At 49.9% G+C, this 27,199-nt stretch overlaps 1 protein-coding gene across 7 annotated transcripts in view; it reads right to left on the minus strand.

The window, feature by feature from the left end:
• Nucleotides 1-7,681: 7,681 nt before the first annotated feature.
• SPSB1 (splA/ryanodine receptor domain and SOCS box containing 1) overlaps nt 7,682-27,199 on the minus strand; it is a 70,599-nt gene continuing 51,081 nt past the window's right edge. For 5 of the 7 annotated variants that reach the window (XM_039509390.1, XM_039509392.1, XM_039509394.1 and 2 more), the window contains 2 exons: nt 16,435-17,256; nt 7,682-9,899 (listed from right to left, as the gene is read on the minus strand). In XM_039509390.1, coding sequence (XP_039365324.1) covers nt 9,772-9,899; nt 16,435-17,128 — 822 coding nt within the window. In that variant the 5' untranslated portion in view covers nt 17,129-17,256 and the 3' untranslated portion in view covers nt 7,682-9,771. Of the gene's footprint in view, nt 9,900-16,434; nt 17,257-18,972; nt 19,094-26,644; nt 26,795-27,199 lie in introns of those variants that run through there. The other 2 variants (XM_039509395.1, XM_039509391.1) reach the window with 2 other exon arrangements.

The raw sequence follows: 27,199 nt of genomic DNA on the forward strand, positions 1-27,199 counted from the left end.
ACTTGGCAAAAAAGCATCCACAAGGCTTTGGAAATTAAGAGTAGCCTGGAGCATGTTGCATCTCACTCCATTCCTAGTGCTCCTCGGTGCGGCTGCAGAGCAAGCATCACACAAATAAACCAAGTCACCTTCAACACTGCATAGTCTGTAGGTTTGCTGCACCCAGATTGCAAGAGGATCAATCATCAAAGCCCAGTTTCTCCCTCTCATTACATCCAATGAAGCTACATACTAAAAATCCAAGGGTCATGAACTATCTACTCCAGACAGCACCAGTGAAGGACCTGGAAAACCTTGGTCTTAGTGTTGGGGCTTTCTGGCTTGCTAGCTTGTGTCCACATGGGCTCACACACAGCCGTCTGCTCGCTGCACAGGAAAAGGCCCCACACAAATGAGAACACAGTTAACTAGCTTTTATGTGTATTCAACTCACCAGTGGTCCAGGGCCAGGCCATCTGAAATATACAGATTATGTTTGGAGTAACAGCCATTATTCCTCAATCTTGTTTGGCAGGCCTCACAAACTAAGGAGGAACAGACCTTTTCGGCACTTGGGAGGAGACATCCAAAGGAAACACCCCGGGGTTATTGATTCCATAGGCAGCACTCAGCCTCCAATGAACAGTGCTAGAGAATCCTATTGCCAGAGGTGCTTGCTTTGGAAGAAGAAATACAGCAGGACTCTGGTGCCTCACACAATCATTAGAAACCTCCTTCTTTTTGCAGGGGGCAAAAAAAGTAACCCGCGTCCTGGTCAAATGCCAGTTTAGGCCAGCCTATTTTGCCAGCCTGTACTATGAACTGGATAGAATATTTGCTTGTGCGGGTCCTGAACTGGGGTGAAGTCCTGCTAGACCCTGCTGAATAGTAGTTACTGCCCAGGCAAGAGATGATTACAGTTCAGGGGCAGACGAGATTCCTGTATGAACAGGCACTATAACGAAGCACTTTGCAACCCTTCAGGACAAACAAAGCATTTCCTAGAAATTTATACAGCAACACCACCCCCACTCAAGCCTATAGCCCCCTGCTATTAGATACCCCAACCAACTCCTTCCTGAGCTATCACCATCTGTCGCCTGAAGAGCTTGACCAAGAGGATGCCTTAAAAATCTCAACCCACGTGTACTCTGGGGGGAAAAACAGTGGTGGGTGAGTGGGGAGAAGTACTGATTCTACCTATTTTAGAGGTACAGATTAAAGTCCCTCTAGGCAAGCATCAATGGACGCTCAGAGTCAAGGCCTGCTGTCCAGTTACCCATCTATACTTACACACATGGACTTTCACTTAGCATAATTCTGTTAGTTTGGTTTTCTTTCTAAGGCACTTGCACTGTTCCCCGCATCCTGTAATATTATCCCCATTTTACAGACGGGTTTCCGGAGGATGGAAGATGTTCTAGACCTCAGGCCAAGCTCACAGCTAGTCAAGCTGAGCAGCTGCTCACGGCCAATTTCTTCACAGTCAAAATGTTCGGCAGGAATGTGCTGATGTCAGCACATCTTCCGCCGGAAACCAGGCTGCGTTCCTGCTGCATTGCCCCCCTGGCAGGCTGCTGCAGAGCTGGAACCCTGGAAGCCCCAGCTCGAGCCGGGGCCATCAGGACTTGCAAGCTCCCAGCTTCTTGGTCACCCCTCCAGGCAGGCCACCAGGCAGCTCAAGGAGCCTCATCAATTTTGTTTAGAAAGAGTCAAAATGAAATATTTTGATTTTTCAAGCTGGAAATTTCAGGCTGTCTCTGTTCCGCAGGAAATTCTGAAACCACAGTTTTGTTCCAAGGCAGAATTATTATTTTTTCAACTCTCAGAATTTCCTGCCCCCTGGGGATTCCAGGTTCCGACCAACCAATATTAAGTGCTAGTCTATTTAAGGATGTGTAGGCCCAGGCCAGGCTGTTCCCACATGACCCAGTTGCCTTTACAAATGGCTGTAAGCCATCTTAACATCTATGTGATAGTGTAACACGTGAATGGAAGAAGGTGGCTGAAGTGGGTGAGTCCCAGTACCCTTGGAAATCAGAACAGCAAGTTAGGCAGTAAACGTGCATTACCGTAGGCTTGCGTGATGAGCTCTAGCTGGTATCTCTTCAATGCTATGTGCGTCTGTGGTTTGGGTGGGAAACAAGCATTTCGAGGCAGCAGAACAGAATGCACCAGGGCAGCTTGAACTCCGGCGGGAAGAGCATTGCTAAACAGTAAGCAAGTTGTAAACCACCAGTCAGACAAAACATCTGGCAGCTGCTTCAAATAGTTCTCTGTCTGAAGGGCGGACAAGCCTGCAACAGACTCATAAATCAAAACATTTGTGAGGACAGGGCCAGAGCCCCGGGGGGGCTTTGTGCAGCCCTAGGACGAGCCTTTCTCCCTTTGGCACCACTTTCTGGGCCAAGGAAGTTTTAAAAATAAAATAAGTAAATCAATCTCCAAATATTTCCCTCTCCAATCAAATTCAAGTCAGCCTTGGGCACGGGATCAAGATTATCAGTGCGGTATAGGCTGGGGGAGCACACTAGGGGATCCTTTTCACTCCTAGCTTCGGAACAGCTTCACTCACGCAATAGAGAAGACCTGTTTGCACCCAAATTGGAACATTCACTGCAGCAGTCAGCAGAGGAAGGCTGGCTGTGCTTACGGCATGGGGCTGGGACTCAGGAGTTTTGCAGTCAGTTCTCAGCTCTGTCACTGGATGACTTCTGTGACCTTGTGCAAGTCACTGAATCTCTGCCTCAGTTCCCCATCTACAACAAGGCAATAGGGTTACTCCCTTTGGGCCAAGACCCTAGTTAGGGTTGCCAACTTTCTAATTGCACAAAACCGAACACTCTTGCCCCGCCCCCTTTCCCCGAGACCCCATCCCCGCTCACTCCATCCCCCCACCCTCACTTACTTTCAGTGGGCTGGGGAAAGGGATTGGGGTGCAGGAGGAGGTGAGGACTCCGGCTGGGGGTGCAGGCTCTGGTGTGGGGCCAGGAATGAGGGGTTTGGGGTGCAGAAGGGAGCTCCAGGCTGCAGCCGCGGGGTTCAGAGTGTGGGAGGGGGCTCAGAGCTGGGGCACGGAGTTGGGGTGCAGGAGGGGCTGTGGGCTCTGGAGGAGGGGTTTGGGATGCAGGTGAGGGCTCAAGGCTGGGGCAGGGCTCTGGGGTGCAGGCTCTGGGTGGGAGTTTGGGGGTGGGAGGGGACTCAGTGCTGAGGCAGGGTATTGGGGTGCAGGAGGGGGTTCCAACCTGGTGCAGAGGGTTGGGGTGCAGGCTCCGGCTGGGCAGCACTTACCACAGGTCAGGGCCGGCTTTATGACCCACAGGGCCTGATTGGAATACTTGGCGGCGGGCTGGGGCTTCGGCGGTATTTTGGCCGCGGAGCCCACTCTGGGTCTTCCACGGCACCAAAGGACCCCCCGCTGCCAGATTGCTGCTGAAGACCTCCAGAGCGGACCCCCCGCCGCCAAAATACCGCCAAAGATCCCCAGAGCGCAGCCCCCTTCAGTGCGGGGCCTGATTCCAGGGACTCGGTGGAATCGGCATAAATCCAGCCCTGCCACGGGTGGCTCCCGGTTGGTGGCGCAGCAGGGCTAAGGCAGGCTTCCTGCCTGCCCTAGCTCTGTGTGGCTCCTGGAAGCAGCTAGCCTAGGTGGAGGGGCCATGGGGCTCTGCGTGCTGCCTGCAGGCACCACTCCCACAGCTCCCATTGGCCGTGGCTCATAGCCAATGGGAGCTGCAGAGCCAGTGCTCAGGGTGGGGGGCAGCACACGGTGACCCTGTGGCCACCCCTGTGCCTAGGAGCTGGATATACTGGGAGCTTTCTGCAGTGTGGGGAGGCTGCATGGCAGAGTGAAAAGGACACTGATGGGTACCCAGGCCTGGGCTGTATTCTCAACTCCACGCTGAATCACTATGACCTTGGGAAAACCACAACCCCTCTGCACCTCCTTATGGATGAGACTTGAGCTTCCTTTCCGAAGTAGCTTGGACATTGACAGCTAAAGCCCTGTATCTGTGCCGATAACTATTTTACCATAGCCACCGCGGCAAAACACTCCCCTTGACTTATAAGTTACTTCTGGGGGTATCATCAGGATATCTCGGATTCTTTCAGAGATCACCACAGGACAGCTCCGGGGAGAGGAGCGTCAGATACCTTGGATTGCATCACTGAGACAGCAAAACAGGACAGACTGCAATAAAATGGGAAGGCATAATTCGGTGCAGATGAACGTGATTAGTCAGCAATAGAAGGGAGGCAAGTGATATTGGCCAGCAAGCCAGGATTGGCTTTAAAGGAGGCCTTGATTCAAGTGGGACTTGTAATTTTCACGGTCTTCAGCGGTGGGAGCAGCCTTGGCTGCTGGCGGCCAGGACCCAAGCATATGCGACAGCAGGGGAAACAGGGCTCCACTGATTCATTAGGATTTGCTAATCTGTGACATCATTTGTTGATTCCACCAGGTCCAGTCCACATCTCATGACTTCCTGCATGGTTGCTAAGGCGATGTACATAAACACTGCAAACTCCAGGCCCCGAGCAGATCATTTATTTCAAATATTCCCCGCAGCTGGAACACGAGCCTGTTTGGGTGTCTGGAGCGGAGCATGAACAAATTTCTCAGTCTTTGGCACCAGCCCCACCTTCTGTCCCCACCACCCCAGCCCACTGCTGTGCCCCTCCCCATAGAGTTTATGGCTCACTACAGCTCACATTCCATACAACAGTGATGGGACAGGCTGCAAGGGAGGCAAGCTTTGCCCACATATGGTCAGAAATTAATATTTCTCTTCAAATCCCTGCTACCTGCAGCATGAGAAAGATGCAGAGATTCATTGCTACCATGTGTGCAGGCTGCCTTCACTTAGCATCCTTTCATTAGCGCTTTCCTTTAAATATAAAGAGATGGCACTGAGGGTTCCCGCCCCCTCCCCTCATTTATCTTGCATTTGCCCCCTGCGCAGGGCAGAAGCCATTTCTGGTGTATTGCAACCTTGAGTGGAGCTCAGTTTTACAGACCCCCCTTCCCCAGGCTGGGAGTTGTAAGAGGTCTTTTCCTCTTACACCCACCCCACCCAGTTTGGTAGCTATGGCACTGGTGTGCTCCCTCGCACAAGAGGGTGCAAGGCTTGCCCCGGATTAGTACAGGTGCTCTCAACCCCAGCCCAGTAAATCTCACACACACACACACACCAGGGAAAACTGCAATATTAGCTAAGGTCACCCTGTAGCCCTTATAGAATCCTACAAAGGACTAGGCAGAGCGACCACCCCACACACCACGGCATTGGCACTGCAAGATGCCACCTCCGGGACCATGGAACTATCTTCTTTAAACAGGACCTTCTTTTCAAGGAGTGAAACCTCTCCCCAAAGCCTACGCAGTGTCATTTCAAGCAGTCACAGGGAGGGGTGGGCACTGATCATACCAACTGCATCCCCATTGGTGCTTTGAGTCAAAAAATCACAGTGGAACGGCTAGGACTGGTGAAAGGTGCTAGGTTAAGGGCCCTGGAGCTGGAAGGCCTCAGTGTATTGTGGGGGCAGAGGCAGTGTAAACTTCCACCCACCGGCCCTTCCAAATGCTTCATCCTTGACCTGGAGGCCCACCAGGCTTAAGAGGGTTATTCAGATTCCACCACCAAATTAAATCTTTGGCCTCTAACAGCCAGCTGCAATGACATCTGTATCAGACAGATCTAATGGCAAACGGTCTCAGTTCATCGCCACCAGGTCTGACCCAGGTAGGAGTCAACGGCCTAGAGGAAAGAGGCTCTGTGCATCCCGCTACAGATTCCAGAGCCATCAGTCCCCTGCATCAAGGGCATGTGCTACATTAACCTGCAGGGGCAGGGCACTGCTCTTCAGCTTTGCCACCCCATCCAAAGGACCCTCAGTTAAGTGAATGAGGAGAAACAGGAATCTCACTACTTCCATGTAACCCCAAAAGAGCCTGGCTGGAATAGGTCATGATCTCCTCCATTTCGCCAGTTCCCTTCTCTCGTTCCATTTCTTCCTTTCTGCCTCTCCAGATCCCCTCCACTTTTTCTTCACGACTTTCAGGAACTCACTCAAGTAACCCAAAGGGGAAAAAAATGTTCCCCTATTTATACTGTATTGCCCATTACATTTTGTTCATATACATGGTGATTCTTTACCCTTACACTACAGTGTGAAGAAGGCCCATTTTAAAGAGAGGCTAGCTAGCCATCGGAACGTAAGGAATGTGGTGGATTCTCAGTCACTTAAATTCCAAGTCAAGATTGCAGGAGTCTAAGAGATAATCTTTCCTCAGCCAGAAGTTATGGGGTTGATACAGGAATCACTGGGTAAAACTCTCTGGCATGTGCTGTGCAGGAAGTCAGCCTAGATAAGAGTCCCTTAAGGCTTTAAAAAAAAAAAAAAAAACACGCATCTGTGAGTGAACCTGGTTCATTTTAAGGAACTGAGTACAGGGCCAGTAACAAGTCTTCCCTGCCAAAACTGCCATCTCATCTCAGAGATATTCATTCCAGCCACATGTGCAGTAGAGATTTCCAGGCATGACTGGCAGATGTGGGTCCCATAAGCCTTTAGACGTTAATGAGGTTGTCCAAACACACTGGTTAGCAGAAGATCCCCAATGCTTCAAGGAAACAAAAGTGCTGCAATTCTCATACATCATATCCCCACTCTCTTGGCCTGCCTCCTGCAGCCTTCCTCACACTCAGTATTCAGAAGGAAGTTACATGCAACAAGAGGGCTGCAGGCTTGATCCCAGGTGACAAACAATGGGGGAGACCTGAACTCAAATGGTACCTGCTGTTACAGGTGGAAACAGTGCAACACTACCACGATAACCACAAGCTACCAAAGGAAATGGTAGATTCTGACTCTTGGGAGTCTTCAATTCAAAGACCGGATGCCTTTCTGGAAGATCTGCTCTAGCCCAACACGTTGTTGGTTTCAGTGCAGGGACAACAGGGTAAAACTTCTCTGGCTCATGATATGCAGGAAGTCAGACTAGGTGTTTTAATGGTCCCTTCTGGCCTTACAATCTATTTAAAAAAAAAAAAAAGCTGAGCCATCTGAGGCTACAGTTGTCCATTATGTGCCTCTGCTAGGAAGCATGCAATGGATTGCAAGGAGCCCAGAGTCTGGAGAACAGGGTGAGGGGCTCCAATGGTCAGATGGAAGGAAAGTGTGGCACTGGGGGCATAGGGCCTGGCCCCTCCATTAGCTACAATAGGATACTCCGGCCTTTCACCAATAGCACTTCAGATTCCTATCTATACAACCCTGTTCCCCAGTCACCTCTACCTCTCCTCCAACACAGCCAGGCAACTTGCTTTCAGCAGGGAAGCACCACCACAAGACCATACCAGATAAGCTTGCATAAAAGCACAACTAGTAATGACAGCTCTGCATGTAAGGGGTGGGGCGGGGAAGGAGGGAAGAAGCTTTTCAGTCTGAAGAAAAAGGATGGGGGTTATAGCACTAGAGATCTGGGTTTAATTCCCAGCTCTGCCACAGACTTTTTGGGTAGCCTCAGAATAGGATCTGCAAAATGGGCATAATCCATGCTCTCATCTTTGTTTGTTCTATTCAGACTAGACTCTTTGGGGCATGTCTCTTGGTCTGTATATGTACAGACCTGAACACAATTGGCCTCTGATTTTGGCAGGGCCCCCCTAGGCACAAATAAAACAGGACTCCTGCTCTATATATTTAATAAACTTTATTTCTGTATTGGATTACTGAATATTATTTACAGCTGTAAAAGAGAAAGCAAAGAGTTTAAAACTGTACAAAGCAATGCACTGGAGACAGCAGAGGGACAGTGGAGACAAGGGGGGAGGGGGCGCTAAAAGCACACAAACAACAGGGCAGAAGGTGGCCACTTCCCAGGAGGGGTGGAAGAGTTGAAGGCAATCAAGCTAGGCTCTGTACATGCTGAATTCTCCTGTGCAACTTGGTATGTGTCCCACCCTGTAACAGAAGCTTGTACAAATCCCTACATAAAAATAATCATCCAGGTTACATTAAAAAAAAAAGAAAGAAAAGGGCACTTTGAACCCCACCCAGTCTTGGCACCAATTCTGTGCTTTAAAAAATATACTATGCCAGTAGATTTTTTTTTTTTAAAAAAGGTACCATACAGCAGCTGTTTAAAAACAGGATTATACAACACCACAAATATATATTAAACATTTTCAACAAATAAACTCATTTGTACCTGTACAAAACAGAAGCAAAAAACCCCCACTCAAACAGTTTTTCAAGACAAAAAAGAAATGTGCAAAATAACCCCAGAGAAGGCAGCTTAATAGCCTGCTATTTGGAGAGGCCAGGAGGGAGCATCTCCTGTTGACGGTGGGGGACTGGGTCCTCTCTTTTTGGCTACTGAGGTGAGAATCTTTATTTGGGATGTGCGAGGATTTCTCTTTTTTTCTTTTAAATAAGATCTCAATGGTTCTTCTCTCCCTCTTTTCTTGACTGTGAATCAGGCTAGTTCCCTTTGCTGTGCATGCACAGCATCGAAAGAGCACTCTTAAGCCGCCCATCAAACTACTTTCCATCACATCACCCTCTAGACGTCTGGCCTGCTGACACACTAAGGCAGAACACACTGTTCACACCCTTCCTCCTGGGTCATCCCTCTGGCCACTAGCAGGGATGAGAGGGTCATTCCTGCCAGAGAGCAAGGAGGAGGTTATCTTGATGGACAATGGCAGACTGAAAAGCTCTGATTTGAAATACTCTAAGCAGCTTATCAAAGCAGAAGACTCCCGGCAGATCCATTTCAGGGGCGCTAACATGGACTAGAATATGTATGACGCAGACATGGGAAAGGAGAGGTCTGTGGTTGTAAAAGACCTGCAAATCGACAAGTCAGTCTGGAGTGGCTGGCTCTCCATGGATGATATTGCATGCCAAGGAGTCATGGCAGGGGGAACTCACCACCAACGGGCACCTGATCTAAAAGCTGCAGGTTAAAGTGAACACAAGGAAAGAGGGGGGAGATGCATACATCAGAGGGGCTGCTTAATGGACTGGTTTCCCCATCCACCGCAGGCCTTATCTGCTGCTAGCATCACAGCCAGTGAAAAGGAAGACAGACAAGATGCAGGAAAAATGGAGTGAGGGATGGAGAGTGATGGGTGAAAGAAACAAGAGTCAATCTACATAAAACAACAGTTAAGACAGGGTGAGACTATCGCAACATTGACATCAGCTACATAAACCACCTTATCCAAGTTAAAAAAAAAAACGTGTCCATGTGGAGTTTTTTTGGTGTCTTCACTTCCCATTGAAGTCTTTTACGTCCTTGCTTGTCAGAAGGCCCCTCCCCTCCATCTTGTGCCATTCCACATGTAGCACGTGCCATTCGACGTGTTGCCATTCTCAATGCTTCCCTTCCAAGCCTCATGTACCCTCCTTCAGCCGGCGTAAGAGGCAGAATTTGCTCCTCCACTGCAGGATGCTCTACAGCTGTTTGCCAGGAGCTGGGAGGAAAGCAGCAAGGGATGTGCAGAGAGATTCTGGAAGGTTGTGTTTTGGGGTTTTTTTTGGAAGCATGCGGGGATGTGATGTGAACTTCCTCAGCAAAGGTCATCTTAGTTGTGAAACAAGGATACTTGAAAACGGCCATTTTAAGGGCATATTTGGTTTTGGCGTTGGAGGAAGGTACTTGGGCTGAGGATGTCCAACACTAGTGATGATGGGGGGAGGCTGGCAGGACCACCGTCCAATGGGTCAGCGCCAAATCATTTGCCTCTGTTTCAGTTCTCACAGCGTCCTTCAACCTGTAGGTCATTGGTAGAGAAGGTAGCTCTTGAGGGAGGCCGGCAGTGGCAGCGCTTGGATCTCGCTCAGTCGATCCTTGCCCAGAGCCAGCCGCACAGAACGCCGGCACAGATCCATCAGAGGCAGTGGTTCGGCTGCAAGACAAAAAAGCCCCACGTTAACTCGGAACACAAGTTAGAGCCCAGTGGCTGCGTCGTTAGTTACGGTAACAGACACTCAAGAGGAGTGTGAGAGAAACTGAGGCCCGGGCCTGTTCAGGAGCCCTTGACCACCCAGCACCCTCAGCAAGGCAGGCAGCAGTTCTAGGTTACTATGCAGGGGGTCCCAATGGGCCACAAAAGCTGTAAACTATCCACAGCAAGCACTGAAGGTAATGCATGCCCTAGAAATACCAACGGTAGAGTAGGAAAGGAGATCCTGGAATCCCCCTACAAGTAATTAGGGAGGTGTAGCAGCATTTAGTTAAGGTGGGAGAGCCCATATTTTTAGACATCACAGTGTGGGAACCTTTGTGAAAGCTGTTTAAACACAGGACTGCATCTTGCAGTATGGTTTTACCATTTCTAGGTACCCCAAAGCAATGTACTGGTTCTTCACATTTCTAGGCACCCCAGATGCCTTCACACGCTTACTTCTGACCTCCCCACCCCCAAAATACAGACAGGCCAGCTCCATCAAGTTTCACAAATCACTACATTTGCTCTCCTCAGCAGAGATTTCACCTTCAACCTGAATCCTGATCCAGCAGCACCAGATGGGACTATACACTCGCATCCATTAGTTCAGTATCCATGCAGCAGGTTTCATAGCCCTTAACAGCGAGAGAGCTTTATTTAGAGCTCACAACGCCAGTTCTACTGGGGTGTCTTTCTATGCATCCTTGGTGGACTGGGCAAGTTCCTTGTGCCAGCACGGCATCCCCTATGGTGCAGCGCAAGAGTTCCTATTCTGTTAACACCTCCTGAAATGCAAGTGCCATGTGATTAAGGGTGCAGGTGTTCTGGCTGCTAAAGCCAGTGCTTGCACTGGCCACGCATCGCTGATGTGAGCAGTAATTTCTCTTCTGCAGGCAACCCTGCCCACCTCCCCACCCACCCCCAAAAACCGTCACTGCAGCAGATCTCTAGCCTGTTTCCCCTCCACAGAGATTTTCCAATGAAAGTCTCCATCAGATGCTAATGGTAGCCCCTTGAGAAAAATCCAAAGCCTAACATGAAGTCACCCCCAAAGACTGAGTTGAGCTCGCTTGCCTAGGTCAGGACTTCAGTGTCTGAGGGGCAGATGAGAACCAAGCCACCTACAGTCTGTCCCCAGCAAACTAGGTTTCAACACCTATATTTAAGGGGGCAAGCCCACGTCGTACCCCACAGAGAGTGCTCCCAGTTCTGAGGGCAGAACATGCTCTACTGGAAGATCTGCAACTACGATTCTTGCAACATGGCTTTAATAATACAGAAAGGAGAAAGTGCAAGAGTGGCTGGCTTCACTAACCAGGATTAAGACCCACCCAATGAGGAAAAGCTAGTAGTCAAAAGCCCAGCTTCATTTTAGCTCCACAGTTACATTTTCAGGTTAGGTTTGACAGACTACGGCAGTACCCCAGCAATGAAGAGTTGGGGAATTTTTTTTCCAATATCAAACGATTGCATATGGACCTATGGCTCCATACACATCAATGCAGCAGGGAGCTGCTCTCTCTAGTTCTTAGGAAGAGGATGATCTACGAAGGCCAAGTTTTCAGCACAGTGAGCCCAGGAAATCCAGGAGGTCGAGATTAAGAATTGATATTTTAGAGACAGACGATCCAAATTGCCATCTCCCTACTTCCCAGGTTACAATTCTGCTACCTAAGCAATTTCATAGCCCCAAAAAAGTAGGAGATGCAATTTAACTTAAGCGAGCTGCCACAACAGATTAAAATACAAATGAATATTTCCTAGGAATATTTCCCTGGTCTCCACAGGAAAGACTGGTTTCTTGTGATCTGATGGGGCAGACAGCTGCACATAAGGAAAAGAATCTGAACTTTCAAGAGTTTTTCTTGATGATGTTTTCCAAGCTCATCTGGATAGCACTAAATAAGGGTGAAGGTTTTTCAAAAGCGACTAGGCATGCCTCCGCTTTGGGCTGTCTCACTAGACACTTTATGAGGGTCTGATTTTAAAAAAAAAAAAATGCTGAACAGCATCTAAAAATCCAGGCTCCAGCCAGAAACCCCAAAATGGGGACTTTGAAAATCTTGGCCAACAAGCGTTAGTTTTTCAGGAGCTGACTACAGATTCATGCCAACAGCGCTTGCTTCCTCTGGAACAAGCCAAATTAAGCTATCGACCCTGTTCATCCTGCTGCCACTGCCAACAGATGGGAGGCAAAATTTTTAGTCCATTTTCTGACCTTAAGTGTCACTGCATTCGTGCTCACTTCCAGGGAAAAAAAAAAATCCCTCTTGCATCTCTCCTCCACCACTTCCCACTCCATAAGAGTTTTAAGATTCATCCTTCCCTTCTGTCCTGTCCAGAGCAACGACACTCTCATTCCGGTCTTCCCCACCCCATTTTTCAGATTATTGTAGCCATTGCGTCCACCTTTTAGCCTCCCAATGCTCATTGACAAAACTGTGGCAGAGTTTTCCTAGCAGCTTGGGCAGAATCCCTCCATAGATTCCAAGGCCAGACGGGACCACTGGGAACATCTAGTCTGACCTCATGTGTAACACAGGCCAGAGCACTTCCCCGAAATAATTCCTAGGGCATAGTTTTTAGAAAGACATCCAGTCTTGATTTCAAAATTCAGTGCCCTGCATGTCAGATCAAGTTCAAGATTCCAACCCTTCCTTTCAAGGTTCTAAACATCTCTGCCCCCCACCCCCCCAGCCTCTCCACCTAGCCAGCGATGCCAGCCTTGTCCACCGATTGGTCTCTGCTCTTTCCACTAGGATCTACCCCTCTGTCCATACTAGGGCTTCCCTGCACCAACCCCGAAGGCCCCAATCCTTCTCTGGAGATGCAGCTCAGCTACAGTGCTGGTAAATCAGCTAATTAATGGCTACGTGTGAGGCATATGGGGACATGACTCTTTAGAAGTCATTTTAAAAAGCAAGGGTGCATACTATGCATTTGATTCTCTACTTCCCGCTCCAGGCCCCACCCCAATGAACTTTATTTGTCCCTTCGCCTGTAAGCTCTTCAGGGCAAGGACTGCGTCTTTGTTTATACAGCATTCAGCACAATAGGGCCCTGACCCTCCTCCTCGGGTCCCGTGGCATCACTGCAATAGAAACATGCCAATGCCGTGGCCTTCAAAGAAGCTTTGGATGCAAACTAATCCAGCTAAATCGCACTAACTATGTTAGTTGTCTGCGTGGATAACCCCAAAACAGTCCCATAAAGACCACCCAGCTCCACAGGAGCTAGGAGTGAACTACTTCTGGGTGTTTTTCACCCACCAACAGAACAAATCATGCTTGCACCTGAACCGCTGACCCAGAGAACGCAGCCACTGCTCGTGGAGCAGGTTCATGAGCATGGTGTCATTAGACCCAGGATCATTACTAAGTACTCCAGTACAACTACGCCCAGGAGCTGTTCTATCCGTGCCTGGTAGCTGATGTCTGACCATTTCTGACTCTGTTACCGCTACCCACGGTCAAGGCTGGGCTCCAGTAGCCCCATATTGGGTATGTTACACCTTGGAACCCACTCCGACCGAAGCAGACACAGAACGTGACTGTTCGCTTGCTATGCGGAGTTCTGTGCTGAGAACTCCAATCTATATTGGCCACCTACTGGCTTCACCCCTATGGTGCTGAACGGTTTGGAACCCAGCTACCCGAGTGACTGCCTCCCCTTGGCCATACTAGATAGCAGCTGTGCCACAGCTGGGCTCCCTTCTGTCTGAGTGGCAGGGCACCACTGCCAAGAGCGCTCTATCCAAATGCTTGATCCCATGCCCTCCAGGGTTGGGCACCCTTCCAGACATGCTCCCAGCCAGACTGTTTAGAGACAAGGAGGCTGGGAGGAAGTGGCTGCTGAGGGACCATCTGGTTTTTAGGTGGTAGTGTTTAGCTGCAGAAGGCAGCCTATATGGAAAGCACTGACTGTGCGTTTTCAAGTTTCAGCACCAGCATCCCTAATTAGGGGCACCTAATCCATGGAGATAAGACATCCGACCTTTACCTACTACCTTTCCCTACTTCACACATGCACTTGCCCTGTGCCTGGACCCTCAGAGCTAGTGCAAGTGAAGGGCCCTTGCTCATTTATTAGCCTGTAAAGTAAATACAAAGCATTCCCAGCCATTGCCTCTGGCTGGCTCCTTTCAGATACAGCAGACTTGACTGGGTGATTGGCCAAGACCACAGTGCAGACAAGAATCTGTGTTCCTGTGTCACAAAGCTCGATAGAGGCCACCTCAAAATTAGACCACTCTAGTCCCATCACTGTTTAGAAGGAGAGATACACAAAATATTAGTGCTCCAAGCCCTGCCCATCTGCTCCTGGATGTAATTTGAAATGCCTGTTTTGCTTTACCTACTTCCACATGGTTTGGGACCTAGGTACCTATGAGACTAACCATCCCCAAAGGGCTGCTACGGCCATCAGGCTTAGCTGGAAAGGTCTCTCCAACCAATGGCACCTGGAAGTGAGGAGTAAGAGCTTTTGAGGAAGGGTCCTGGGCTGTGGAATTCTCCTCACTGATGTGCAGGGCAAAGCTCTTCCTTTGAGCCAAGCATTTGCTTGACATGGGTCACAGATAAGAATGTTTTGCTGTGAGAGGTATGCGGGGGGGGGGGGGAGAAGGGGGCTGTCATTAGGGAGATCTCGGTTATGGTGCACTGAAAGTGTAGAGCAGAAATACATGAGTTTGGATAGGTTTAATCTGCAGCTGTCCCTGTAGTCATGTAAAAAGCTCAGAGCTTGCTACATACCCAGCTGCACCATTAGCCAGATTTGCTCAGAGCCCCGCTACACTAAATTTGAAAATCAAGAGACTGAATGGTAGGTGTTTACAGCAGGGCAAATTAGGAGAAGTGAGACTTATCTCTCTCACACTCACATGCGCCAAACGTTTCACTCCAATGCCTGTGACTCAGCACTAGCTCTCTCAGGCCAGGAATACCCTACTGCATGTCGATTGGTTGCCAGGTTTGGCTAGATAATAGAGCAGCAGAAACAGCAAAGCTGGGAGATTCAGTCTCTGCAGTCCAACCTGGGTGGCAAAAACTAGGAGGAGTTTTAATGCAGAGTGGAGAAAAAAAAAAATCTCACTGTTCAAAAACATTGTCCCTTTTGGTCTGTTTGTACAGCTCCTAGCACAACAGAATACTGCTCCATGACCGGGGCTCCCAGGGGGACTACAATACAAACACCACCCATTGCCTTAATTTAATAGCTACAGTAGCAAGGAGAGTCAAGTCTGCAGTATTAGGCACTTGCACTTAGTTCTACTGAAGTGAACTATCCTGCTTAAATAATTCATAATTCATTCTTTGTAATTAATACTACACTCGATTCTGAACGGGCTCCATCATTGCACTGGGTGACCTATGCATGGCTTCGATGAAGAGTAAGTATATTTACCCCCAAATACAGGAAGAAAGTATTCTATAATCCCCTGCAACAAGACAAGACAGATGCTACTCTGGGGCTTGGGGTGAACATGCTATCCCTTCCCATATTAAACCTGACAAATTTCAGTAACAGCAAATCCAGATTAAGCCATTCCTCTGAATGGATTAAGTCACATTCTGGTGCAATGGGGAACCTCCATCCCAAAGAGACAGACAGGCTTTTTTCCAGGACCAATTTGAGCTTGGGAAGCTTGTACTAAGCTTGGTGACCAACCTCCATCCTGAGTTTACACAGAACTACGAAGGTTTTCCTAGCCACAATACCCAACCCCACTCTGTTTAACCGTGTTCCTTAGCCTTGAAGGGAAAAGGACAGAAAGCTAGTTGCTGAAAGAGGTGGGGTTCCAGGCTACTGACTGCGCAGCTCCCTACACACCTGCCTGCAGAGCAAGTTTAAAACTTGTTCTCCTGTATGAAGAGTACGTGGCGGTCGTCACCTTTCAGGTAAAGGGTGCTACAGAGAAGCTACAGGATTCTGCCTCGGCCATTGGCCTAAATCCATAGTAAGGCACTGGAGTCTCCAGCACTAAGTGGGAGGAGGAGGAGGAGATCAGCTTTCCAGATAGACTTAATGCACATGGCTGGAGTCCCAGCAGTAGGTTTCCTCTCTGCATAGCTGCCCCAAATCCACACTTTCCGCCCTATACAGTCACCTAGTTACTTTCAAACTGCTTTCCTAATTTGAGGCACTGTGTGCTGATGTGTAGCCAGACCCGTTGGCGTTACCCTGCTATAGGAACAATCTGGCTGACTGGTAGCTACACCAGATCCAGTTAGAAACAATACTGTTCTTTCCAAACACAGCCCATCAGCAGACTCATCTGGAGTAGAAACCCCATCCTCCCCCAAACCCTTTGCTGCCTTAACAGACCCTGCTGTCCTAACAGTCATTTTGGTTTGCACGGGCCACAGTTTTCAGGTACATAGCTCACTAGCTATTGGGAAGGGAGTGCGGATATGTGCTTCAATCTCTTTAGCGGGGCTAGGAAGGCATGCAGAGATCTGCACTTTCAGAACAAGCTGCCGAGGGTTATACTTACGATCAAGCCCGTTCAAGTAGCGCATCCGTATTTCGCAGTGCCCCCACACCGCGCTTACAACTGGATACAGTTTTTTCCCTTTAAGTCCTCGAAAAGCAACGCCCATGTACTGCCCGTCTACGATGAAGCTCAGGGTCCCGTCATCCATGTCCAGGACCACCAGGAAAGAGTCCGGCACAATGAAAGTCTCATCCGGTTCCAAGAACGCAGGGTAGGTTTTACTCGGCTGGTTCTTGCCGTCATGGTACAGTCTGTTCCGCCCAAGGTCCCAGCCCCAGGATTCATGGTTATTTCCTATCAGGGTCGTGTACCCTACCGAATGCAAGGGCGCGTCCGCCGTAGCCACCCCTACCACGGCATGCGTGCCCCGCTGCCTCATGGCCCACGTGATCTGCCACACATGCAGTCCCCTCGTATATCCAACTTTGCCTCGGATGGCATCTGTGCTCTGAGCCACCGGATGCCGGTGAAATATTAGTTTGTCGTCCTCTTTCACAAAGACATTCAGCGAGCGGTCATCGTTGTTCCACGAGTGCAGCAGCTGGACCTCGTAGGAGACCGGAGGCATATCCAATAGCAAGTCCAGGCGGGTGGGCTTGCAGTAATCCAGCCCCTGGAGCTCCTGCTTGAGTGGCCTGTATGCAGGGTCTCTCATATCCACAGTCTTTATCCCGCCAGTGACCTTCTGACCCATCTTGTGCTTTGATTTCAGGTATTTAGAGACTCCCAGGGCAAGCTCATCAATTACCCTCCCGCTGTCATTCAGCCCTGCAGAAGAGGTTGCTCGGAGACCTTATCAAGATGTGCACTGGTCAGTATTGCCTAATGGAGGGAAAGAAAAACAAGCAGGAGAGTTAAACATTAGCACACCACCTGTAAACAAGATTCCCAGCACTCCAGTTGTCTGGGCAAACAGACCAAAGGTCACACCTGGGGAGGGGCTCACATGCCCAGCACAGACAGAGACAGGACCACCGCTCACTGGAACGTGCAGCGTGTTCTAGAGGGAACCTTGAAAAGTTCTGTCTACACTGCGGGACTAGGTGTGACGGCAGCATACATTGACCTACCCGAGCTAGCTTTAATCTAGCAAGCGAGAGCACCAAGAGCAGTGAAGCCACCGCAGCACGGCGGCTTAAGGCCGTCTGGGACCCTGGGTACTTACCCAGGCAGCTAGCCGATGCCGAAGTCCTTGCTGCTGCAGCTTCACCACTATTGGGACTTGCACTAGCTGGATTAAAGCTCTCTCAGGTCAGTCTCCACATGATGCAATTTCACCTCTAACTGCAGTGTGGACACACCGTAAGGGCTGGGAGTTTGCCAGGCAACTCATGTAGGCGAAGTTTAATAAGGAAGCTGGAAAAATGCAAGCACACCCAGCCTCCCACGAGCTGCGAGGAGGACACAAGTCTCCGTACTGTGATGTACGATGCAGAGAGAAACACAGACTTTGGCCTTTTGTGGGCGTCACTGAGAACACTGAAGCTTTGGTTTTCCCTTGGGTTACACAGACTGCACCACCCTGTTGTCCTTGGGCCACGCTAAAGCTTTTAGACCCAGGGCTTCTCGAATACGCTGCCTTCCCATAGGTCTCCCCTGCATTTAATCCCCCATCACTCCTGCTAAATACTCTATTGTATGCTGCATACACAGGCACAAGAGTTGCAGCTCGATACAAGGTACTGGCACAGCCTTGCTTCATCTCAGCCACAACCTACACTCTCACGGATGCAAGCTGCACGAGACACCTCAGCCATTGCCAGGACCATCCACCTGTGTGTATCTTTCCAGACACTTATAAAGGCCCTGGAATTGCATTCCAACTGGACAACAGTCAAAGCAATCTCTACAGTTGCCCAGAAAGGAGCCAAAACACACAAAGCATTTAACATTCTGCAAAGAAAAATCCCTAAACAGCCCCAGGCAACTACTGCAGCTATTTGAGCCCTTGTAGCAAAGTGATTCCCAGAGGTATGTCCAAGTTCAGAGGGACTGAAGTTGCAGTTAGAGCCTAGAAGGAGCTGGCTTTCATCTTGCAGGGTGAGTGCTCTGGTGGGGGAGCTGAGCTTGCTTATTCGGACTTGGTAACTGAAGCTTAAGGCAAGGTCCAGGGATTACTGCATGTTCAGTATTTAGCTTGTTCTTAGCAGCACAAGCCTCCTCTATCCTGACCCCCCTGTCTTATTTTGCAATAGACAAGACAGAACCAACCTCCAGACAGAGGCAGTTGCCACTAAATAATAACGGTGGCTGAAATATTACTATAGGAGTAGTAAAGGAGCAGGCTCTGTTTCAGTGGGTCTCCCTTCTGGGTTTTATTTCCTAACCACCGTGCTCTCAGGGGGAACCGGAAGACTTGATCCAGATCTGCGAAGAGGTCTAGCACTTGCTGGGATATTACAGGGCTGGCTGGCAGAGCCTGATGTCTATGCTACCCCTGCAGGAGTTCGGCACTTTGCATCCCACTCGCTGGTTCAACAAGGGCTGAGAGCACAGCAGAGGAAGCCCTCGCTCATGTGAGGTGGGGAAGTGACTTACATGGATTTCCCTGGAGTAGCTGTAGCTGGCCAAGGGTGCGGGATCCAGCCTTCCTTGGCTGCCTGCCATAGGTGACAGGGCTCTCTGGGTGGGAGGGAATCCTCTGGGCTCTAAGCACCCTCTGGAGAAAAGATTACACAAGGCAAACACACAGGCAAGGTTGGCTCGGTGATAGCTTTTCCTTCCTCAGCTCAGCACTGAAACTCAGCTCCTGAAAAAGCTTTAAACATGGCTACTTCCCAACAGCAATAAAGCTATTTCAGTGATCAAAAAAGGGAGAGGCCGGGCAGCAAGGGAAAGCCCCCGATGGCTACAGACGATTTGCTGAACAGTGGGCAGAGTTAGAGAGCGCACCCTCTGCTGGGACAGGTCTGGAGAGGAATCTGTCCCCCAACCCCTCAGTCCAACCCCTCAATACTGCGAAGTACCTTGGAAGCGTCCAACTTTGCAGAGCTGAAGGAGCAGGCGAACAGGCTCGGCCCAGCCTCAGGAGGCCCACATTCCAGCAACGCTTGGCAGCAGAGCTCCCATTGAGTTACTGGAATCCAGATAGCAGTTACAAACCACCCCCCTTGTACGTTTCGTCTCAAATTCTCTGCCTCACTGGGGCAGCTGCTCTTCCCAGGGAGACAGAAACAGACTCCGAGTCCGGAGAGAGGAGCAGGATTCTTTGCACAGCTTAACAGTTTCCTTCCAAGCTTCAGACAGACTCATTTTGAGAGGCGCCTATCTGCTTAGAGACCAGCTACCTCCGTGCACCGCTCTGTGGCATTGTGTCCACCCAAGCAAATCCGCTCTCACTCGGCTACACAAGCAACCCTCTGTTTATGAGCTGCCAGAGCAGGGGCAGCTATTAGGAAAATAAAAATATAGGAGGGGAGGGAACGAGCTTTCTAAGAAAAAAAGTGTTATTTTAACGTTTCCTGGAGTGAGGCAATCACCCAGAATTCCTGCCAGCTAACAGTCACAACAGTTACTCATGACCAGGACCTCATCTGGCATGGAAAAAAAAAAAATCACAGTGCATGAATCAGATCTTGTATAAAAAAATAAGGTTACCGGACATAAGCGGCAGCACTTCAGTTAGAGGCAGTGGGTGGAGGAAAGGCCGTACTGTGCGTCGGCATCACCATGGACAGACTGATCAGCTTCCCCTAAGCTTTATGCTAACGAAGTTGCTGAGACTACTCTGCTATTTTAGGTGCCTGTGGTCCGGGGGTTGCTGCAGTTCTGTGGCTATTTGCATAGAGTGCTAAACCACACACACACACACACAGTTTGTCAAGCTTTCTGAGACTAACCCCCAAAGTTCCATCTCCGAGAAATTAGCTCCACAGCTGGCACGGTACACTGGCCCTGAAGATCTTACACATTCTCTCCTACCTTTGACTGATGAGCTGATTCCTCCAGATTCCTGGAGGTGCGCTCTAAGGGAACAAACCACTCCCAACCTCCCAGTCAAGCCTGCCCTAGTTTAATTAGACAACTATGGAAGAAAAAGCAGCTGCCTCTTAGAAGGGTTTGTTTCCACCTTTAGATGCTCAATCCATTTTCTTCTATGGTTTTGCACAGGCTGTATGCTTCACCGTTTAAGAGACAGTGTCAATGAAGCAACAAGACCTTTCCTACATCTTAAGTACTATATTGGGCTCTCTTCAGAGACCTCTGCCCTACGGGGCAGAAGTGCTTTAAACTCCAGTCCTGCACACCAGGGCTGATAACATTAGTCTTGAAATGGAGGATAATTACTGTAAGTCAGACATCATCCAGTATTATCCACAGGGGCACCTGAAGACAAGCTAGGGCACTTGCAAGGACGGCTTAAATCACACTCCAGCATTTGCTGACTGGCTAAGCATAAAAGTCATCAACCAATTGCAGAACAACTTTAGTGATGTTCCCCTTTCTTTGGCTCAATGCTTCTCTTTAAAATACGTGCCTCATTCTCCCCGGGAATCTCATTCCACTTCAATAGGTGACAACACTAAGTCTTGATTAATCTGCAGATATTTAGGTCTCTAATCTGCCTTCCTAGCACATCTGAGTATACTTCAATCACTTCTCTGCCAATGCAGGTGCCTTCGGCACTGGTGCACCTTGGTCACTCCTATTCTCTCCCCGAGAGACATAGTAATCTAGTTTCACATGGGCTGAATGCTAGAGTCTGGTTTCGGTTCGGTTTTGGGTGGTGTTGGTGGCCTGTGATATATAGGATGTCAGACGAGATGATCTGGTGATCCTTTGGGGCCTTCAACTCTACGATGAAGGATCAAAACACTGGCAGAAAAGGAGATGCAGAGATTTTCCTGAACACAATAGTCCACATGACAGCCATAGACAAGAAGCTACAATCCAGCCTGCCAAACCGAGTGAGTATCTGGCACAGACCATTTTGAAGCAAGACATACATGAGAGTAGAGCCGGGGTCGGCAACCTTTCAGAAGTGGTGTGCCGAGTCTTCATTTATTCACTCTGATTTAAGGTTTTGCGTGGCAGTCCTACATTTTAACCTTTTTAGAAAGTCTCTTTCTGGAACTATTGTATGTAAAGTAAATAACGTTTCAAAATGTTTAGAAGTTTCATTTAAAATTAAATTAAAATGCAGAGCCCCTCGGACCGGTGGCCAGGACCTGGGCAGTGTGAGTGCCACTGAAAATCAGCTCGCGTGCCGCCTTCGGCACACGTGCCATAGGTTGCCTACCCCTGGAGTAGAGGGTACTTCTGTAGTCTGCAAATGAGCAAACAATCCCCCTATCTGTGCAAGTGCCAGCAAGACTAGATTCCAGTACTTGTTACCTACAGAACCCTTTCATACACTCCTTGTCTTTGATTTAACCTGCTGAATGGAGGTTATTCCCAAGTGCAATCTCTATTACTGCACCCATGCTCATCCATAAGAGTAGATAGGGTTTGCCCCTGCTTGAAACTGAGCGGAGCTCAGAGCAAGGGTGGGCTTTACATCAGGGCCGCCCAGAGGATTCCGGGGGCCCGGGGTCTTCGGCGGCGGGGGGCCCTTCCGTTCCGGGACCCGCCACCGAAGTGCCCCGAAGACCCACGGCGGGGCCTCCTGCCGCCGAATTACCGCCGAAGACCGGGCTGCGCTTCGGCGGCGGGTCCCGCTTCGGCGGTAATTCGGCGGCGGGGGGTCCCCGCCGCGGGTCTTCGGGGCACTTCGGCGGCGGGTCCCGGAACGGAAGGGCCCCCCGCCGCCGAATTACCGCTGAAGACCGGGCTGAACTTTGGTGGCGGGTCCCGCTCCGTCTTCGGCCGCAATTCGCCAGCGGGGGGTCCTTCCGCCCCGGAGCGGAAGGACCCCCCGCTGGCGAAGACTGGGAGCGGCAGAAGCTCCTGCGCCCGGCCGCACAAGAGTTTGCCGGGCCCCCCGGAGGGAGTGAAGGACCCCGCTCCGGGGGCCCCGAAAAACTCTGGTGGGGGCCCCCGTGGGGCTCGGGGCCTGGGGCAAATTGCCCCTCTTGCCCCCCCCTCTGGGCGGCCCTGCTTTACATACCCGTGACACTGAATTGAGCCAAGGATTCCGAGGACAGAATGAGAGCTCCAAATCAGAGCACTGCGGCTTGCAAGTTTAGGAATTATTGTAATGGAGCACAATATATACCTACTGCAACACTCCACTGTGCACCATGTGCCCGACAGAGACGCTGCCCCAGAAATGGGGTAGGGGTGTCACAAGAGAGAAAGGAGCTTTCAGCTAGGAATGAAAGCTGATGCCCTTGGAAACTTGAAAGAGCCTCACCCACCTTTGGATGAGCACTAGTCACTGCATGCCTTCATTACCTCTCTTTCCTGAGGCAAAGAATTAGGGAGCTAGCCAGGTCCAAGCAGCAAAGAACTAGATTTCGACAGTACAGCCAGGACATGAGAGAGAGAAAAAAAAAGGTTGGGTTGGGAAGGAACAGAAAGGAGCAGTGAGAACTGAACACAAGTAAGGGGCTTCTAGAGGGTCAGACTGGATACACAAGGAGATGCTACTTAACTTATGACTCCAAGATTTATGTAGAATGTTGCCCCTTTACAGTTTGACAGGCTAAGGCAGAATCCGTCAGCTCTGTTAGAGGGGTTGACAAACACCGTGCAAGCAGTAACACTAGTTGAGGAGAGCCAGCTTTGGCATGGAATCAGATTACCAAAGGCAGGGTTAATTCCTTACATCCCAACAGGATTTTAAAAGAAAAGCGCCTGCCTTTGCAAACTAAAGTATAGCAGCCACCGTGGTGCTCAGCAAGCACAAAGCAGACTAGAATACAGTTCTGCTGTGCAAACGGCTTTGTGTCCCAAGGACTGGACTCCTGTACTATTAGAGTGGCGGCTTACCTATCTGGGAGTGCAGAGCTATGCATTAAGTCTCCCTACAGACAGCTCAGCACCAGACGCAGGCAGCCCTAGAGAAAAAGGGTCAGAAGACCCCAAGCACTTAAAGCTACAAACCTTTCACCACAAAAGATTTTCAGGGGTCTACAAAGGTGCCTATCACCGTAGAACCTACACACTGGAAGATCTCCATTGCTCATGCAGCCTGTGCTTGCTGGATTTCTGCATTGTTCTACCGCCACCAACCCCGTTTGGCCCCACAGTTTTAAAGCCCCATTTTGCTCCTGTGCTATTCTGGTTTTATTCGTAACTTGACAGATTTAAGAGTTTTGGAGTCTCACAGCAACGACATCCACTGCTATTTTCAGAGCATTAGCTCTTCCTTTAGTTTAACTGTTAGGAACCAGCCGGCAACATCCCATGACTGACACACACACACACACGTCAGGCTCCAAAACAAAGGATGTTGGCGAGTGGGCACAAAGGCCATCATGAGACGTTTCTCCATCAAGGGCTTTCACACCAGAGAGGAGCAAGGACATTGTTTTGAGGCTGCTCAAGACCAGTTGCAGCAAAGGTGCAAATGTAAGCGGAGATGGAGAACAGGGTATCCCACCTAAAAGCCTTCTTTGTCTTCCTGGCACTTGTCTACCCTAGGCAGAAATGCTGCCCCAACAGCCAGGCTCAACCACTGAACACATCCAGACCATCTTCTCACCTCTCCACCCAAATAACTTGTGTTGTATAAGAGTCGAGGTCATGCAAACATTGCTCCTCCTACAACCTCCTTTGCCCTCTCCCAAGGGATGCAGCCTTCTATTTGCATGTCGTCCTGCGCCATCTCCACTTCCCAGGGCTGGAACACCTCCCCTAACCCAGCCCCATTATGCGACCACCTTATAAGGCCCCAACTTAAACTGCACTTCTTGCAAAGGACCTGCAAGCCTCGCCCTCCCCATTGAAGCATTAGCTAATGCAACGATTCGTCACCAAAATACTGCATGCAAGATGTTGAGAAGCCATGCTTCGCCTCCCTGTTCATACACCCTCCCCACGATCATCACATCCAAACCCCAGCCCTGCTTTGGCCATCTAGACCCATCCACACTACAGAGCGTTCGAGTTTGAAAGCAACCGACCAACTGAGTTAGCGGACAACGCTCACCACGATCTAACCCCGACGCTTCGCTAGCGGTCAGCCCTGTGTCAGCCAGCTCGACTGTTCATCATCTTGTCCCAACACGGCAACATTCTGTAGTCTAGGCAAGACTCAAGACTCCGCTCCATTGCTTTTAGTTTCTTTTGATTTGTTTAAAGTGCTCCCACAGTGGGTCCGGAAGTTTCACAATAATTTATACAAGGGCTGAGAAAAAAAAAGTCTAACTACTAAACTCCACACAGGCTATGAGGAAGCCCACGGATTCATAGACCTGCCCCACCCACTCCATCCTTCAACCCACTGCACTCTCCTGTCTTGAGCTTTGCCATGTGCCATAAAAATTAAATCTGGGCCGTCTGAACAACCAGGAGGAGACGTTCTCAGGAAGAGGGGCGCTCACCCAAGAGGTCCTCCTCCCACCAGCTCTCCCTGCTCTGTCTAAAGCCAGATGAAACTGCAGTGCTGTCACACACACAGGTCATTTCAGGTAGTCACGTTCCAAACCACATGGGGATTTAAAGGTCAAGTCCTAGGACAAACCCCATCCAGAAGCTAAGTGGGAGGCAGTGCAAGTCTGCAGGACATCAGCGCAGGTGGGCTCTGCACAAAGCAGGGACTTGGTGCTGGGAGCTTTACAAAGGGGTACAGAGATGCTGCTGGTGCCATTACCCCAACCGCACCCTGAACTGTAGTTATCAAGTTTGCAGTAAGTCCTGCCCGGAGCTCTCTGCACTCGAGAGGGTTAAAGCAAATATTAAAAGATGCATTAAGGAAAAAAAAAAGCAGAACCTCTCCACTTGCTCTGGGACAAGCAATGTTGCCAAACATGGAAGCGGCAGGAGGGGATGTTAGGACAGGAAAGGGCCTCCAGTTTGGCCCGCTCCGATGCAGTCATTGCATGGAGCAGAGCCGTGCTGGTGTCAGCTCAGACAAAGGAGACTGGAACTGAAAACGAACCAAGCATCGCAGAAAGGGAAAAACTGAAAGCACCTCTAGCCAGCTACGAAGGTTTTGGACAACTGAAGTTCAAAGCCATGCACAGCTGCTCTGGCCACGCTGAGCTGCAAAGCAACGGACACCACCTCACAGGTCACCAGGCACAGAGGCCCCAACACGCTTTTCTCCATTCCCTGGCTTCCTGTGCAAGTTTTGCTCTATGGCTGTTGGTTTGAGGGAGAGTTTACTCTGGCTCGCTCCCTTCCCACAATATTTACACAGAGTTTCTATGGGGGAGAGGTCAGGCATCTCTAAAGCACCCAGAGCATGAGGAGAAAGTCCTGGTCCCACCCCAAAGAGTTTAAGATCTGGAGACACCATTCAGAGGGGCAGGGGGAGAGGAGATGCTGTGCAGAGTCACTTAACCAAGCTTTTAAAAGGAGAATGATTTAACTGCCTGGCATGAGCCTTGTCATCATTCTACCATTCTTGAACCCCGGCTTATGTCTTTTAAAAAAAAGGAATCGGATTTTGCAAGTCCTTTTGGTTTGTTTTAGGGACTAAGTCAACACTGTCCCTCTTCCTACTTGTCAGAGACCAGAAACCCATCATGGCCAGTGGGCAGGGCACTGGACTGGCGTGTGGAGTCCTGGTTCTAGTCCCAGCTCTGCCCCCAATCTGTTCCTCGGGCAATTGACACCTTCCCCCCCCACCAATTCCCCCATCACGCCTTTGTTTTGGCCAAGGCCTCACGGTGTTTGTACAGCACCTAGCACAATGGAACCCTGATCTCAACTAGGGCCTCTAGAGGTGGATCTACACTGCAAACACACAGGTGTTTGATTCCCATGTAGACATGCCAAAGTGCTACTTCAATCCCAAGTGACAATAATCCTTCCTTCTCCCAGCAGTCAGCACCGTCCAGGAGCACAAACCCTCTTACACGGGACTGAAAGCACAGCCAACTGTAGCAACGTTTTAACCAGAAGGGAAAGCACACCGCTCAAGTTCCCCTGTGAAACTAGTGCAACTGAAATCTGCACAACAGTTAAGCTTTGATCTCAGCAGAAAGTTACCAGCACTGTGTTTTTATTCTCAGTCCACAAAGGGGATTCAGAGGGCGACATCAGGAGACACAGCCCTGCTACTCCCCCAATGCACAGACACCCCCTGCACTCAAACATCTCCGAAGTCCCAGCTCCTGCCACTAACAATTAATCAACACTTTGAAACAGCAAGCTCACCTACCTGCCAGAAGGAGCCTTCGCCTGCTGCCCTGGAAGCTAGTCGGTGTGCAGCGAACGCTACCCAGCCCCAGAACAGGCTGCCTTGGCAGTTGCTCAGTAGCACACAGAGACCACTGCATTAGTAACACAGTTTACGCTAGTTTTGAAGTGTTGCAAGTCAGCCCCAGCAGAGATGGGTAGGCACAATCATCACTGCCCGGCACCAGTTTTAGGCACTGGTTGCCGCCCCTCTTCAGTCTTGCTTCACAGACCACAAAAAGAAGTCGCCCAAGGAGGGCAACTTCTCCCAACCCCACCACCGGCAGAAGCAGCTTGACTAGGAAGGTTCAATTGCTGGAAGGGCTGATACGGTCCCTCTGCAGAAAGTGAAACTGCCTTAGCATGTGAGAGCAGGAGGAAAGCACATGTCCTAGCAGACAGATGGAGCAAGAAAATCCTCCTCCAGAACAGAGGCCCCAACAAGCAGCTGTATTCTACAGATCTGCAGGGGATGGGGAGAACAAGCCTCTTTACAGCCTAACAGCAGTACTGGCATGTTCCTAAGCCAAGCACCAGA

This window comes from Mauremys reevesii, linkage group 21 (assembly GCF_016161935.1).
Source record: "Mauremys reevesii isolate NIE-2019 linkage group 21, ASM1616193v1, whole genome shotgun sequence".
Classification (NCBI taxonomy): Eukaryota; Metazoa; Chordata; order Testudines; family Geoemydidae; genus Mauremys; species Mauremys reevesii.